The sequence below is a fragment of the Medicago truncatula genome, chromosome 8, assembly GCF_003473485.1.
Source record: "Medicago truncatula cultivar Jemalong A17 chromosome 8, MtrunA17r5.0-ANR, whole genome shotgun sequence".
NCBI lineage: Eukaryota > Viridiplantae > Streptophyta > Magnoliopsida > Fabales > Fabaceae > Medicago > Medicago truncatula.
The window spans coordinates 26501763-26520102 of NC_053049.1; the positions used below are offsets into that span (position 1 = coordinate 26501763).

Genomic DNA, 18340 nt, shown 5'->3' on the forward strand with positions numbered 1-18340 from the left:
TAACGTTGATAATTTGAGAAAATCACATAATTTAGGGTAATTATATTTGTGGATGCGGATGCAACATGTGTTCAGACATATCTAATATGAGGAGTGTATGTGATTCATAGGCGAGGAGTAATATCATAGTTCATATATGGTCTTAAGAGCCATAATTACACCTACAAATGATGATGTTAAAAAATTAAATGACATAATTATCAATTAGTTTTCAGGAGATTAACATAAATTGTTGTCATTTAACGAGGTTGAAGGGATACTCATAACTTATATCAACAGGAATTCTTAAACTCAACTGCTCAAGGAAGTATCCCACCACATATTTTAAAGGTAAAAAAAGGTGCACCTTTGATGTTGTTGCAAAACATACACGCTAGATACGGTATGTGTAATGGAACACGATTGTTATGTCGTGATTTATTTAAGAATATGTTGGATGTCGAAATCCTAACCGAAAACAATGCTGGAAAAGAGCATTCTTCCCCAGAATTAAATTAAAAACAAATGTGAGTTCATAACTTCCCTTTGTGCTTAATAGAAAATAATTTTCCGTTAGACTAAGTTTTGCTATTACCAAAAAATAAGTCACAAGGCACACCATTCCCAATGTTGGAATCTATCTTATCAAGAGGAGTTTCTTAAAATTCAACAAAAGTTCTCATTAAAGAAGGAAAAATAGAAGGAGAAGATGGAGACTTTACGAAAAATGTAGTTTTTAAAGATATTCTTTTATCACAACCATAACAATGTTTCTTTTACATAACATGTCATTTATACATTTATTTATGATGTTTCTTTTACACAACACACACATTTATGTTATGATGTTACTAATTACTATTAGAATAAACAATAAATGATCATTATTAGACCTTAATTTTATATGCAGGCAAACTAAAATATGTTGAGTTCAAAAATAATTTTGTTATATGCCTTGACAATATTTTGTTTATAAATCAATATATTAATAATTTTCATGATATTTAAAAAATTTAATCAAAATTATACAAACAAACATAATAAAATAATCACATGCGTTAGCACAGTAGAAAGAGCGGACAGACGGACACGATATAAATCACCAACAAGAAAGTAAAGAGAACATTCACAAATATAAAAGAGGATTTATTCACCATATGTGATAGTTAAAAGTAAAATTGATGTGTTTCGCTTTCAACCATTCACATGATTGCATCTTAATTTTGTCAAATAAGTGCTGGATAGAATTATATTTATTCTTGAAGATTCTTGCATTTCTTTCTTTTCATAATACACAAACCGATGAAAACCAAATAAATAGGATAATGCCACATTTGTATTTAGAGAAGTCGTCGCCGAATTGAATTAAGCGATCTGAAATACGATGCGAAGTGACCATGACGAAGCCTAACCAAACATAAACAACGACTCAAACTTGATGAAAATAGTCGTGATGAAGAAAAAATGAGCCGTGGCATCTAAATTAACACACGCTCCCACATAAGATGGAGAAGTAGCCGAAATCACCCGTCTCTTGAATAAATTGTCATTTGTTGGAAGGCAGTTGAGAAGGAGACGCCACACAAAAAATAAATTGACTTCTAGATGAACATTTTGATGTCAAAATACAAAGTTATCATCTACGATGTTGTTTTGAATTGTTGATTATTGCAAAAAAATTGTAAGCCGAACTAACAATTTTTATTTTTTTGAAGAATGCAAACTCCACAACTACCTATCAATAACATCATCTTGCAATGAGCATCATCTTGCAAAATAATAGAATTCAACATAGCACTACACTCCCTCAGATGCTCCTCATTGTAAGCCCATAATCTCATACACCACTTTCAAGCCTCACCTCCCTCACCCCATCCTAAATGATTCATCTTAGGCACCATTGCCAATTTATTATAAAAACCTAAAAAAGGCGACTGACATAATAATCTCTTTCGAAAGATAACAATCATTTTAATTGTAATCATTTAGGAAATTACACTCAATTTAATTCTCTCACAATTTTTTTCTCTTTGCTCTTATTTTTACACAAAAATTTCCGATAGTTTTAACGTCACAATTTCATCTCTTTAGTTTATGTATCCTTCAAAAAAATCTCTTTAGTTTATGTCAAATGTATCCCATTCAATATAATTATCAACAATTTTGTAGTATTTTATGCAAAACCACCAACACCCTAGTTTTCAAAATTCTCAATTTTTGTCACCAGCAACAAACTCCACCATATAATCTTCTCTAATTTTTCTCTCACTCTTCTTTCACTCAAATGGACCCAAATAGTTCAAAATACCTTAATAATCTCTTTTGGGAGTTGATAAAAGAAGAACTCATGGACAACACGGATGAGGAGTTGTTGATGCCAATGCTCGAGAGGAAACAACAATCAGAAAGTTCTACTAGGCCCAGATGAAGAAGAAAAGTTGTGAAGAAGAAGAAAAAAGAAAACTATTTGCTCAACATAAAAAATCGACAAGAAAAGATGTATAACGCGTGTTTGGTGTGCTCCAATATGGATTTGCAATTATCCGCGGCCCATCACGTGCTTGAATATGGAAACTCTCAAGAATATAATTTATGCATGCATTATATTACATAACATGATGATTGTTGAAGACAAACGACACACATATGAAGATGATTTTGATTACTCTTATATGATAATGTGAATAATGACGTCTCAATAACCGAAACATCTAACCGTCCTCATCCTAATATGGCAATAACACTATAAAGGACATCAAATCTCTGTAAAAAAAAAAAAAAAAAAGTTTATCGACAACTTCAAACAAAAAGAGGAAATTTTTTTTTTTTTTTTACTACAACTTAAATAAATGGACAATATGATAGTTAATGTGTGTGCCTAAATGCTAAATATTTATATAAGTAGTAAGTCTTTGCCATCAATAACTCATTTCTCTATATTTAGCGTCCGTGAGTTTCATTACTAGATTTTTTGAAATAAAATACAAAAATTCTCTCATGTTTTTATCATTTAAAATAACCTCATTTTTCTTGACTAAAAATATCGTCATTTTGTTTTTGAAGAGGAAAAATATCGTCATTTTTAAACAAACATCTTTCCGATTTGAATATTTTCAAATTTAAATACCTTCCTTTGTAAAAAAAAAAAAACCACTTCCCCTTTACTTTTGTAAGATAAGATTCCCACTAGACACTATGCACATCATAGAAGAGGATCTTGATCCATAAAAGACATATCTTTTTTGAGGCTATAAGACAAGTTAAATGGCATATCTTAAAAGAATTTTGCTTTGCATGATGACAAATGTGTGGCCAAAAAGGTCAATTGTGCCGTTGTGAGCTGTCAATTTTTGTTGATAAAGTCTTTTTGATGGGAGGATGGTTGGTTGGGACGGATCCATCCACGTACTTAGATTGGAAAAAGTATAGTCAAATTAAGTGTGGGTCAATTGATTTAGTCCAACTTAGTAAACTTGCGGGCTAAACGGTTCAATACATCTATTCTATAATCGCTCTGTTCTAAATTGTATGTCATTTTAGAAAAAATATTTGTTTTAAATTGTATGTCACTTTACAATATCAATGAAACATTAATGTTACTTTTTCGATTATATCCTTAAGTATTTATTACTCTTTCTTCCTTCAATTCTTTCATTTATTTTTCTCGAATCATTTATTAAGGATAATTTTGTAAAATAACTCATAATATCTTTTTCTCACACAATATTAATTACATTTTTTAATATATGTGAAATACCCAAAACGTCATACAATTTAGGACGGAGGGAGTATTTAATTTTTCAGAGGCCTATTTTATATCTATAGAGAGGAAACATATTTTCTTTGATTTTTCTCTTTTCTATTTTATTCTTTGTATAAAAATATCAAATTTTGCTGTAAAGTTTTTTCATCCAATTTTACCTTTTGCTTAAACTTTTTTTTAACATAAATAATTACATATTTATATAAACCATTATTTACAATTGAATAGAAGCAAAACGGACAATAAGCTGCGCCGCTAGATATTTTGGATGGCAAAACAATCATCGTGAACACAACATTCATGGACCTAGGAGACATGACATTGCTATGCATTACATAGATTTTTTTTTATCGATAATAAAAAAGATGAGCAGTAACCATTATTTTTTGTTTGTTTTCGAAAAGGGTTAATTATATTTTAGGTCCCTATAAATAGGCGTGTTTCCAACATTAGTCCCTACTTAAATTTTATTAAATTTTTGATCCCCAACGTTTTTTCCTTTAGCAAAATAGGTCTTCACTGTTAATTGTTGTTACTGATTGAGCAAACGGTGAAGCACACGTGGATGCAACATCTGACTTTTTTTTGTTGGGTTAAATATGTTTTTAGTCCCTATAAAATTGAGACATTTTAAGTTTAGTCCTTACTTAATTTTAATAGTTTTTTTAGTTCTTACAAAAATACTATGCACTTAGTATTAGTCTATGCTCAATTCAAATTTGTTTAATTTATGCTTAAACTCTTAAGTTTTTTAACAATTTTGTGTAGACGTGTTAAGAACATTACTAAAAGTTCCTCCGCAAAAAATTATCGCAAAATTTGATTTATATGTCCAGATTTTATTACTTTTATCTTTAACTTTTATCGTTTTCAAAAATTCATATTTAATTCGTTTCATGTTAAAAAATTCTAAATTTTAGTAATTGAACCTTTCATAGTGTTCTAAACTTGTCTCAAAAAAATCATTCAAAATTTTAAGAGTTTAAGAATAATTAAACAAACTTTATTTTAGCAGGGACTAAAATTAGAAGTATTTTTTTTTTGTAGGGACTAAAAAACCTACTAAAACTAGTTATGATAGTATTTTCAGCATGAAAAGATATTTTTGACCAGTAATTATTCCAAAAAAAACTATCAATTCAGCAACAAAACCATTCATGCCCGACAATGCAAGAGAAGTCATCGATAAGATAGTGAAAATCGTGAATATTTTTGGCATTGGGATAGCCATTCCACCCATTTCGTCAAGATAAAGAAGACGTAGTTTATCATAACTAGTTCCTACTAAGAAAAAAGGGTAGCGCCAATAAATCCATGAGATATTATTTGTAAAACGGTCCCGTTGAGCCCAATATCACTTACAGAACCAATTCCTAGAATTATGAAACCCATATGAGATACCGAAGAATAAGCTATTCTTTTTTTAAATTACGTTGACCAAAAGATGTTGAATCGGCATAGATGATTTGAATAGAACCTAATATCATTAACGAGGGGAAAAATATTGAATGAGTGTGGGAAATAATTCCATATTAATTCGAACCAACCTATATGCTCCAATTTCATGCAAAACTAGTGGCAGTATACAAGAGTTTATGCATAAATTGAACAAATTTGAATTGAGTAGGGACTAATACTGAGTGCATAGTATTTTTGTAAGGACTAAAACAATTATTAAAATTAAGTAAGGACTAAACTTAAAATGCCTCAATTTTACAGGGACTAAAAACATATTTAACCAAAAAAATAGTCAGATGTGGCATCCATGTGTGCTTCACCGTTTGCTCAATCAGCAACAATTAACAGCGAGGACCTATTTTGCTAACGGAAAAAAACGTCGGGGACCAAAAAATTAATAAAATTTAAGTAGGGACTAATGTTGGAAACACGCCTATTTATAGGGACTTAAAACATAATTAACTCTTTTGAAAAAGCCAAAATGATATATTAGAAAACACAGCCAAACACTTTTGCACAAGGGGTGCGAAAGGGTCTAGACAAAACAGAGTTCATACAATATGTACAATCACCACAAAGGCGTACCGAAGAAAACAGTAAAATAGGAAATAGAAAATAGAAAAAACAAGATAAAAAATAGACATTAAGCAAGCTACAGGACTCTGCCGCCATAATTGATAATCAAAATCGAAAGTAACATATTTCGATTTCAACCACCAAAAGGACTTAAGCTTCACCCTTTCACAAATTGCTTGAAGCTGATCTTCTTTTCTCTGAAAAACTTTGTTATTGCGCTCTTTTCAGATTGCCCAGACAACTGACATCCAAAAAATCTGCATGGATTCAATTGACCTTTTCGAAGAGCCATGCAGCCTTCCAAATTGATGATAATGATTCTGAAAATAGCCTTGTAAAGCTGTTGAGAATCCTAACCAAGCCAAAATATGCTGATACCTCCGAAAAATCGCAATTAAGAAATAAATGGTCTCTGTCCTCATTTAGGATGCAATTTGCATCACAACTCTGATCGGACTCTGCTAACACACACCTTTGGAACAACATGTCTCTAGTTGGTATCCGATTTAGGAACAGACGCCATGCAAAAATTAAAACTTTTAAAGGCCGCTTTCAACCACATGAAGTTGTTGTTAATAATTTGCTCCTGACCAATATTTGTTTATGTTAAATAAGAATAAGCAAAACTAACAATGTAACATTTATAATTATGCAGAGACCAAATCCATCTATCGACCCTCTCAAAGTAACCATTTCTAGATGCTAGTCCCTTTCAAAAAAAAAAATGTCCTGATGCTAGTCATTATTTTTTTTATAGAGTAATCCATGTTTTAAAAAAATTAACATATAAATTAAAAAGAAAAACTGGTAACCAAATTTTAAATATTTTTTTTTTTAACCAGAAAGAGGGGCTGCAAAGCGATGCTACCTCAAAATATTCTATATGGAGGGGGACCAAGCCAAGACCTCCTAAATGTTAGAAACCCTAAAGTTGGGTAACCCCTGTCTTTCATGTACAAAAAGGTCCCTAAGAAAGTCAGGCAAATCCATCCAAACAGTTACACCATTAATATCCAGACTTATAGAAGCTAACTTATCAGCACATCCATTGCCTTCCCTATAAATATGAGCGACAACAAAGTTCATATGGTACAGAAGCTTCTTGCAGTTTAACCACCTATTTCTTATGCAACAAGGAATCATGGAATCATTATTGAAGGCCATGACAACAAGTGAAGAGTCCACCTAGTTTCTCTGTGAAGAAATCTCAGTGGCCTTCATTACTGCTGAGAGCTCAGCATGATAGGCACTGCAGCCACCTAAGTTTTCAGCAAAGCAAGAGAGCAGATTAGAGTTAGAGTCCCTAAATATCCCTCCACAGGCTGAAGTAATTGAAGTAGCTGCTCCATCAGTATTGTATTGAGCCTAATTGTGTTTACAACTCTTTGAGTCTTTGTAAGCAAATTTACATGTATTAAAATTTCCACTAGTTTGAGGCAAAGGAAATTTAGGACCAGGTGTCTTGGTGAAATTCGTAATCAGGTAAATTATAATTATAGTGAAAAATCTTTCGAGTGTGAAGAGACTAGAACTAGCTCCAGATTGTGGTGTGAATTAGGATAAATCTCCTTTGTCCTTTTTCCTAAGTAGGATGGTAAAATCATCTTTGTCTCTTTTATGAATGATGTTGGGATCCTTGGGATAGTTTCACAAGGTGATTGGTTCCACAGATTGATTCTATTGCTGGTTTGAAGTGGAAACTCTCTGGTTCATTTGTTGTTCCATGTGTTGTGTTGCTACTCTTTGCCAACGCTGCACGCCTGTTTTGTGCATATTTTCTGTGGTTTTCTGGTTTCCTTCAGCTTTGGCCTTCGTTTTCTTCAGTTTTAGTGCAGGATTTGTGTGCTTATTTCGGCTGCTGTTGTTTTTCTTCTGCATCTAATTGGTCTCTAAATAGAATTTTTTTAATATATTTGCATGACATAACACACACAAGTAGTAAAATCTCAATGTTTCAATACATAATGGAATACAAACGAAGATTCATCTACAAACAATACATATATAATTCACATTCCACGACATGAACAAGCAACTAGATTTCAAACATAGCTCTTAATGGAAGAACTATAACCACTCAAAACATCATAGTATCTAGACCACAACATAACACCACCATATTTAGAAGAACCCTTTATAGCGGGAAGCACAATGGAAGTAAGATTACCAACAGGTATATATCCACTCCCTGCTGCCTCTAGAGAAGCCGGTAGCCCCAAAAATATCTTCTTAGCAGGTATATCTAATGTCCATTGCTTCCATGCTTGTTCGAAATTGTTAAATTCATCGGAATTGTATTGACAAGAAGGGTTATTGTAGAATTGTACCCAAACAAAATCAAAAAGTCCCGTTGTAAGTGCATTTCCCAACCAAGCATCAGGAAATGGACACTGAGGAGCTGCAGTTATGTAAACTTTTTTGCCATTATACCCTTTAAGATACCTTGCAAGGTCGCCCCAATGTTGGTTTGACGAACCTCCTTCGATATCAAAGTCAATGCCATCGAGAACAGCAGGACCGAGAGGGCGAGAGGAAGAGTTTCCGCCTAAGAAGTTATTCCAAAGGTAAGTGGCTACAAGGCTTGCTTCTTGAGTGGATTCAAGTGGGTAGCTACCTTTATCTCCTCTCAAAGAGAGCAATACTTTGATTCCTTTGGATTGACAGAATTTGATGTCAGAGGATAGGGCCATGCATCCATTAGCACTCTGTGGATTACAATGACCAGCTAGGTTAATCATGGGATTTTGGGTTGGGATAAAGGTTGGTAAGAAAGCTATGATCACATATTCATAGTTTCTTGTGGCACAAGTTTCGGCTAACGAGCCTTCATTACCATTTTGGCCCCAATAGATTACAATTTTGCCAGCATTTGAACAATTTGCTAATCCTAACATGACTAATGAGAGGGTTAAGATTGAGAATAGAAATCTTAGTGCCATTGCTGATTTGGAATAAATTTTAGACTAAGAAGTGTTGGTGGAGAATGGCTTTTATAAAGTTCATATGTCACAAACCTCTTTAAAACTTTGGAGTTTTCCTCATAAAAACGTAGCTTGGCAATCACTTTATGTAAAATATTTTATCAAATTCTGACTTCATGTATGCAACTTACTAATTTACCAATCAATTGGCATTATTTCTCACCTATGATACAATTGAAATAGTAGCACATAATGAAAATTTAAATATATTACTAGCTACCTTTTTTTCCTTCCCATCTCATTAAAATGAGACATAAGACATACAAAATAACGATCAAAAGAAGGGCTTTGTCTTAAAGTGTCATTCTATAAAAATAAAAACTAAGCAGAGATTACTCTTTTGTTTAAGCTATATAATGGATCTGACTCTTTTAAATTGATAAAGTACATGCATAGTAAATTATAGGTGAAGGAAATTCTTGTTGCAATTTCTGGTTCATATAATTTATTTATTAAAGAATCTTTTCTTGTCTTTAGATTAAAAAAATGGTTTCACTACCAAAAAAAAAATTAAAAAAGGTCATGCTAACTTGTGCTCTTCGGACATAAGTTAAGGAGCTTAAAATGGAAATTATAAATAAATTTTATATTGAAAGTATAACTTTTGCAACTTTTAAAACATTGAATGCACAAGTTCAAAAAAAAAAAACCTTCGGCATTTAATTTCTTAATTTTTGCCCTAAAAGCACAAGTTAGCATTCCCCTTAAAAAAAAAAAAATTTTGCAACCTGGACTCCGAAGGTTGAAATTTACTCAGTAGAAAAATTCAAAATCAATTTCCTGGACTCCAAGGTTTATCTCCTCCAAAACCAAATCATTATATTTTGTAACTTGAATCCGATAAATGAAAAACTACTGTTCTAATATCATCCCTTAATTAAAATCATATTACTTTCAGTTTTTTTTTTTTCTTTTTTTTTTCTGTTGGATTATTATAAAATAAAGGCTAAATTGCATTTTTGGTCCCTTAACTATTTAGGTAGTATCGCTTTGGTCCCTTAATTAAAATTCGATTTATTTTGGTCCTCATTTTCATCTTCATATCATCTTCATCAACCTTCAACAACAAGAATCCCAGAAAAATTCCAGAAGAAAATGAAGAAAACCTAACGTTTTTGAATTAAAACTAACGGAAATGACCAAAATGTGTAACGGAGAGAAGTTAAGGGACCAAAATAAATCGAATTTTAATTAAGGGACCAAGGCGATACTACCTAAATAGTTAAGGGACCAAAAATGCAATTTAGCCTAAAATAAATTGGCAATTAGCATTGGTGGAACCGACTCTATATTAATTAGTTTGACTTTTAGAAGTTGACTTTAGTATCGGTTAGGCCAACTCTGATTGATTTCGTTGACCTTTATAATGTTTTTTTTGCATTGGTGGCGTCGACTCTACACAATTTGGTTGACTGTTATGAAGTTGACTTTAGCGTTAGCCAGACAACTCTAAAATATTTAGTTAGCGTCGATTTGGCTCACTCTACATGATTTGGTTGACTTTTTTAATGTATTTATTAGCCTCACTAAGTGTAGAGTGAGGTTTAAACTTGGCCGAACTGACACCATATTAGTCTTGGATGCCCGGAAACCAACGCTATCCACTAGCTTCAACCTTTTTAGCTTAAGCTCGACCCCAACGCTAATCCAATGCTAAATCTATGTTAGCGTCTGTGTTTAACCCTTTTAGTGTGGGTTTTGAGCCGACGATAAATGTAGCTTTCTTGTAGTGGAGAATCACTTATACCTAATCGATGAATTGCGTGCACATCCATGTTTTACTTATAATAAGAGTCGGTAGTTACTTGTAACTCTGATGATTTTGGTTGAATCTTGCTATTACTTGATGTGTAAGATTCATGGAAGTGATCCCATTTTTCTGTTTCAAATGATAATTACTTGGCCAAAATAAGGCTACTTATGAGAAAATGAGTGATCATTTGCAATCCATTTGCGCTAGAATTTTTTTTTTTAAAATTTTAATGCTCAACTAATAAAATAAAAATGGTCTTGTCAACGAGCGTCCTTATATCATTCTTTAAGGAATCTAAATTAAAAAACTATTCATTGAAAAAGTCTAATGTTTCAATTTCAAATGCATTAAAAGCACAAGTTTTCATAAAAACTTACTATTTAAAGTTTTTAAAAAATGTCCTAAGGATAATAGTTAACATTTTCCAAATAAAAATGAATGTTATATGCTCTTGTCTAAGTATAGGAGAACACTAATTTTTAATTTGGGTTTTGTTAAGTTGGAGAGGGTATGCCTTTGTGAAAAGAAAAATCAATGACACGACAAGTATTTCAATTAGATGTATGAGATGAAAAGAAAAAAAGTATGAATGTTATCTTGACAAAAAAAAAAAAAATGAAAGTAAATTCCAAATAAAAAAAAGAAATAGAATAACCATTGAAGTTGTGAGTGGAAAGAAAAGAGAATGGATTGGTGTAAATTGTATATAATGAATAAATAATACTCTCTCATTCTTAGTATTTTATAATCCAAAAGAAACCAAATAGATTATCCCCGTGAGCTTAGCTCAGTTGGAAGGGATATTGTATATTATATGCAGGGGCCGGGGTTCGAACCCCGGATACTCAACTTCTCCACATTTAATTGTGTGAGCTCTAGCCACTAGACTACTTGACCAAAAAAAAAAAAAAAAAAACCAAATAGATTTTGTATCCTAGCCACATTACAACCTTGAATAAGACCTTAGTTTTTGTGATTATACTGCGATGTATTTCAAAATTGCACCACCTTATTTAGTGACTCAGTGCACCTTATTTAGTGACACAGTGCATTGAAGATTGTGATTATGATTGATTGGAGTGTTCGAGACCATACTTTTAGTTAGCAATTATTTCATCTTGATGCTTTGATTCATGGGATAATATTAGCGAATTTTGGATTACCCTTTATAAAAGAAAGTTTAGATTTTAACCATGTAATATGAAGATTCTTTCGTTTTAGACCTTGAGGCCATCTGATTAGACAAACGCTGACATAACATGTTAACTGTGCAGAATTGATGAGATGGCGTGCTGAGTTGGCATTTTTTTGATTATGTGGCATTTCTTACTCATTTATATATTTTTTTAAATAATTAATTAAATTTGGTAAATTGTTTTTATTCTTTTTTAAATATATCTCTTCCTCTTCATTCCCAATCATTTCCCATAAACAAAAATCTCCATTTTCATTTATCCTAATTCATTCATCTTCTTCAACAAAACCCAACATTGATCGCAACCCACACTCATCACAAATTCAGAAAATCAAGTCAATAACTATCTTCCATGCATAACCATATGAACACAACATACTGGGAAGAGAGGAGATAAAGCATTATAGATATCAATGGAGTTTGTCGTGATGGAAAGTGGTAGGAGAAGATTGATCGAAAGAAGGAAAGAGATGGAAGAAGAAAGGATAAGATGTAGATGCCTTTTTATTTATTTATTTAATTTATTTTTTCTGTTTTTTTTAAATATATAATGACAGTTAATGTTTTTCAAAAATAATTGTTAACTAATAAAAAAACAGTTGAAAAAAATGAAAAAGAATTATAAAAGCTAAGTAATCATGCCACGTTATCAAAATTGCACAATCAGTGTGCCACGTCAGCAGTTTTGTCTAGTCAGATGGCCTTAGGGTCTAAAACGAAAGAATCTTCATATTACAGGGTTCAAATCTAATTTTTTTTACAGGGGAAAAACCAAACTTCGCTAATATTACAGGGGGATAAACATATATTAACCCTTGATTCATTGATGATTATGAGATTTGATTTTCAATTTGCATTTCATGAATCATGAAAACTTGAAATGATTTAATCTAAAGCTTTTGATTGTTAACAAACTTTAAATGATTTATTCAATATAGATGTTTGAACTTATTATGTAATCAATTTTTTGTTAGGAGTTTTGTTTTAATATTGACAAAGTTTTAAGTTGGGGAGAGTTGATAAGTGTTAATTTTACATAAATTTAATTTTATACTAGGGAACTTATAACTCGTTATGCAATAAATCTAATGAAAGTCCCCCAAATAAATGTAAATATTATATATATATATATATATATATATATATATATATATATATATAAATTTCAATTATTTTCATAATCAATATGACCTATTTCTCTTGTACTTTTAGGTTTTAAATATCAAAGGATACTTGGCGTGACAACTATTATAGATTGTGAGTATAAGGTTATTCGTTGAGTGAACCAGAAGCAAACAACCACAACAAAGTAAGGTGGAAAAGGGAAGGAATATTTGCTAAGGGTGCATTGGTGAGATACAAGAAAATAGCCATAAAGAATTGAAGGTGCTTGTTAAAGAGAAGTTCTCTAGAGAGCAACACTCCGATTAGAGAATTTATGTCGATTTAATGACATCACGTATGACTTGTCAATTACCTTCCTTTGAAGAAACCTATGAATTAATTCACTCATCGAAATTCCACTTTTCTAAGATCTATAAATACAAGCTCATATCACATTTTTCATCATCCTATCATATTTTATAGAAAGGAACGCATGGAGAGAGAGCTCAAAGTGATATTAACAAGGTGGAGGAATTAGTACCGTGGATCTTCAAGTCATGGATTCTACTTCATCTTCTTTTCATCTCAGTTTGGATTGGTTTTCAGTAAAAAAAAAAGTCTGAATTCATGAAATCTTCATCAGTTTGGTATAGATCGGTTTTTACTATTTTATACTCAATCATCCATGCAATCCTTGAAGCTCTTCACTCAAACTCTTCGATGCTCCTTCCAACAATTGGACCCCCTTGAACACAAGAACTTTTGAAAGAACCCTCAATACCGTTCGAGGTGGAATGAAATTACTCGATTCACTTTAAATCCTTGATTCCCAATCAATATCCTTGAAAGAAATCAAATTACAATCCATATAGCACCTGTTATCACGATTTTCGGGTGTCAAGTTATTAATTAGGCTTGAACCTTTCAATCTTTGATATTATCTATTTTTTCTTGGGAAGGGCAAAATTGAGAAAAAACCCTTAGAGTCTAAGTTCGGGGGTCGTTTTCGCTACGGGAAGGTGTTAGGCACCCGGAACGATTATGGTATTCCATAAGAACCGTTCTCCTAAGTTTATTTTTACGCTTTATTTTTATTGCCTACTTATTGAAAAAGAAGTTTTATTTGAGTGAAGAATGGGGGGAGAGAAGATGATTGAGATTTTTTTTATTTGGCTTGGAGGAGTTTTGACTCATTGCCTACGTACCCTTTTAAGGGATCAAAACCAAACGTAGTTCATTCTCGAAAATTATTTTCTTCGTTTTTATTGGTTGATTTTAAGTTTGAAAAGAAAAAGAGGAATTTTGAAGAATGGAGATGAGAGGCCTCAAGGGCATGAGATTTGGAAAATGTGAGGTGGAATTAGTTATTTTGCAAAATAAAGTCTAAGTATGATTAAAATTCACTAAGATTTTTACTTAAGAAAATAAAAGGAAAATGAGGAGTTTTGACTCCTATTTTGGAAAAAAAGGTTTTCAAGTGAGGTTATTCACATTTTTTGGGAAAATGATTTTTGTCTAAGCGTTATAAAATCTAAGCATACATCTAAACATACATTCCCTAATCATGCATCTAGAATATCCATGTGGGGTGTGTGCATGTGTCGGTGCTTGTGTCGGTGTACATCACTTATAGTGTCCATAGTCCTTTACATCGAGTCCCAAATACATGCTATGGTCTTGCAAGAATTTAAAAGATGAATTTAAACTAGCCTAAAATATTACATAACCATTGGAAATACAAAAAAGAAAAATTGCAAGAAATAAAACCTAATCTAATATAAATGAGAATGATGTGGTAAGATGCTATGAGATGAGTGAAACATGAGTCAACAATGTTAGCAAAACAAGATAAAAAATATAACATGAGTGATAGGAAAAAGCAATCAATTGAATATGAAATGAAATGGTAAAGAAATGATGAGAACAACCAAGACATAATGAGAAGAAAAGTTGCTTAAAATGCAAGGAACACACAAATCATATCAAAACAGTAGCACAATCATAAAATCAGCATCACATTTAACATAAAATTGCATGCTAATTGTTCATAACATGTGCCAAAATTTATGAAGAAAAATATGGCAAGAAATTCACAAAATTAAGCCAAAAAGAACAAATTAATCAAGAAAATAACACCTATATTTTTATCACTTTTTTAACATGTGAAAAGCATCACAAAAAATACCAAAAATGAACCAAAAACAATAGGAATTTTTCTAGAATTTTTGAGAGAAAAATTGAGCAAGCAGGGGTTCAATCAGCAAGAAAACAAGGTGTAAATAGCAAGAAAAAAGCAAAAACGTAGGAAACTGCAAAGAAAAAGGCCCAAGCCCAAAACCTAAAGGCCTGGACGCACAGGGAGCGTTGGATTGATCCAGGGAGGGAAACCCTAGATCCAACGCTCAGGATTGAAGGGATTGGGCCGGTCTTGAACCGGTCCGGTTCAGTTGTCTATATATATGCCTAGGCGCCGGTTTTTTTCATTTTTCTTTGTTCTTTCTCTCTCTTCTCTCAACCTAGTGAGAGAAGCTCTCACCTCTCTCTTCTTCCCTCTCGCCGGATTCTGGAAAAATGGTGGAAGATCTTCATCTTCTCCGGTGAAGCTTGCTCCTCCGGCGTGGTGGCTGGCCGCCCAAGGGTGGCGGTGCCGCCGCCGGAGTTGAACGAACTTCTCCGTTTTTCAATTTTTTTTATATTTTTAGATATCCTTTTTTATTCTAAGCACGAATATGGCACTGGATTTTGCATGCAAGGTTCGTATCAACGTAGATCTGGAATTCCTTTTTGCGGTTTACGAAATCTTTTTCTTGTTTTTTTTTAGTTCTTTTCGAATGGAAACTTTCAGAGCTTCACGGATCTACGTTGGATTCGTCCTTGTTGATGTTCTTGGAAAAAAGAGATGAAGTTTGAGTTTTACCTGTGATTTTCTTGGTGATTTCGAACCGAATCTTCAGGAAAACTTGGATTGATTCTTGTTTGTTGATTTCTGGCTTTGAAACCGAAAATAAATCGGTGATGTTCTTCTTCTTCCTCGCCGGTTCGAATCTGTTTCTTTTCCTCTTCTTCTCAGGTTTGCGGATCCTTCGTGATCGTGCTTGAATTCGTTGCCAATGGTGATGAATTCGCACTGGAATTGCGAAGGAACTGATTCAATGATGAAGATTCACAAAGAATCTCTGAGAATCACAGGAAGAAATGATGAATTTGACGAATCTGGAAATCTAGGGTTTGAGATTGTTCTTGGTGTTCTTGATGATTTTCTGAGTTTTGATCTAACTGAATGGAGAGAGAGAATCTGATTTTTGTTTGTTATGTGGCGTGTATTCTGTGGCTTGATTCTGACACTTGGCTATTTATAACCTGCCACTTGTGATCTTGGGCCAATGAAATGGTGACACCTGTTATTGGACTTGGTTGGCTCGGCCTTGTGCAAATTTGTGATTTAAGGACCTTTCTGCAAAAAAGTGAAATTGAGGACTAAACTGCAATATAAAAAAAAGGACTAAAAAGTAATTTTAAGAATTTTTGGACTAAAATGCAATTCTGGAAACTATTTGAGGGACCAGAATGTAATAAAAATAAAATTGAATTAAAAATTGGTAAATTGAACAAAACGTAAAGCGAAACAAAAAATAAAATCAACAAAAGGACTAAAACGAACCAATTACTGACATGAGGTATTTTAAAATACCTCCCTGTCGAAATTTTGATAGGAAAAGACCAAAATGCCCCTAGGGACTAAACTGACCCAAACTGACTCAAATGCAATTTTTGAAATGCTTTTTAAACAAAGACTCAACAATGATTTGTACAGACAAGTTGAAAAGACTCAGAGGCAAACACAGGGACTAAAATGGGTTCCACTGCAGGAAATGACCAAAATACCCTTTTGTATGATTTTTGAAATAAAATGCAAGAAAAAGTAATGTGATGTTTCAGAGAGCTCTTAAATGACTTATAATGCAAGAAAAGACACTTTGAATAGTTTTATGCAAGAAAATCGAGCTTGAACGTACTTTGAGACAGAGACAGTAAAATATGCAGATGAAAAGAGAGTAAAGATTCAGAGTAAAACAACAGCGAATTGACAAAATCAGGGTACAACAGCACCCTACCAATCTATAACTCAAAGGACCACAATGATTCTTAGAAAAACTGTTTAATCTTAAGAACAAATGGACAATGAGCTTTGGAGACCCTAGAGAGAATATATGCAAATGATTTAATAGTTTAGATGTTGTGAGGAAGAGTGTATATATAAAAGGGTGATAAGTGCAATATTTTGGCTAAAAATAACATAGTGAGTCGATTTACTTAATGTGAGAATCGACTTAGACAACAAAAAGACAAGCAAGATGAACTATGAAGATTGATACGTATCAAACCAAATTTGAATCGATTCAGGAGACCCAGGATGAAGGTTAAAACGATTCAAACTCTTATGAGTCGATTCAACATAAGTCAGATAGTTTCCATGAAATGATTCAAACTATTTTGAATCAATTTAAGAGTGATATGCATCAAAAACACATGAAACAATTCACCCCAAGTCAGAGACTACCGGTGAAATGATTCAAGGCAATCTGAATCGATTCAAATTCAAATGCCAAGGAAAAAGGTTTACTATGTAAAAACGATATGCAAGTAACCAAGGACACATAGGACACACAGGTGCTTTAACATAATTCTATGCTATGATGCCAAATATAAAACAATCACCAAATAAAACATCTAATTTACATCATCTAAGAACCGCTAACTAACATCATCAAAACACAAACCTGAAGTGGAGTGGCCCAATGGAATGGAGACTCCAAAAATAGGCCTAACTAGCCCATAATGCATAACAACACCCTCTAGAATAATAGAAGCACATACATCCTACCCTTCTAAGTTACAAGGCCCAATTGTTTGATCCAAAGCTAAAGCAGGTCCTTGTTGATAATCCACATGATCTCAACCATAACATCAAGTATAAATTAACCATCTCTACTCCTTTTGTCCGTCATTTGGGTTCCATAAGGATAAAAAACATAATGTAAATCCTCAGCTAACCTTTTAACCAGTTTCATTGAAATCAACCTCTTCGTCGGAGGAGGTAGAAAAATACCTACCACATCAAAAACTGACGTATTGGCTCCAAAATGAGCTACAACATCACACAAGGAACACCCTTTTCTCACTATCAAACAAATTTATGGTCTGACCTCTTCTAGATGTCTTATCATATTTATATCATTTTAAATGAAACACGTTCCAAAAATAAAATGGTTTATGGCATTGAATTTTTTTTATTTGATTATAAAATTGGAATTTTTTAATTTTGATAGTAAATTATCGTATAATAGGTATTTTTTAGTTTTTATAGTAAAGTATAATAAATTTTGTATTTTTGGGATAAACATAAAAAATAATCTAAAGCGACTATTATATCTCATTCATTACAAACAACTACATAAACCTTTTGCTACTTCTGTTTTCCACTTCTTTGCACAAAGCACTCATTTGGGTTAAGTTCAAAAACTATCTCC

At 32.5% G+C, this 18340-nt stretch overlaps 1 protein-coding gene across 1 annotated transcript; it reads right to left on the reverse strand.

Moving 5' to 3' along the window:
* Window positions 1-7801: 7801 nt before the first annotated feature.
* Window positions 7802-8727, reverse strand: LOC25502711 (hevamine-A). Its single transcript, XM_013590270.3, has one exon. It carries the CDS (start codon window positions 8713-8715, stop codon window positions 7819-7821), a length of 897 nt encoding a protein of 298 aa, XP_013445724.1. The 5' UTR covers window positions 8716-8727; the 3' UTR covers window positions 7802-7818.
* Between the last annotated feature and the right edge of the window lie 9613 nt (window positions 8728-18340).

Excerpts from the sequence above, each read along its gene's own strand:
- LOC25502711 (XM_013590270.3), bottom strand. The coding sequence starts at position 8,715 with ATGGCACTAAGATTTCTATTCTCAATCTTAACCCTCTCATTAGTCATG.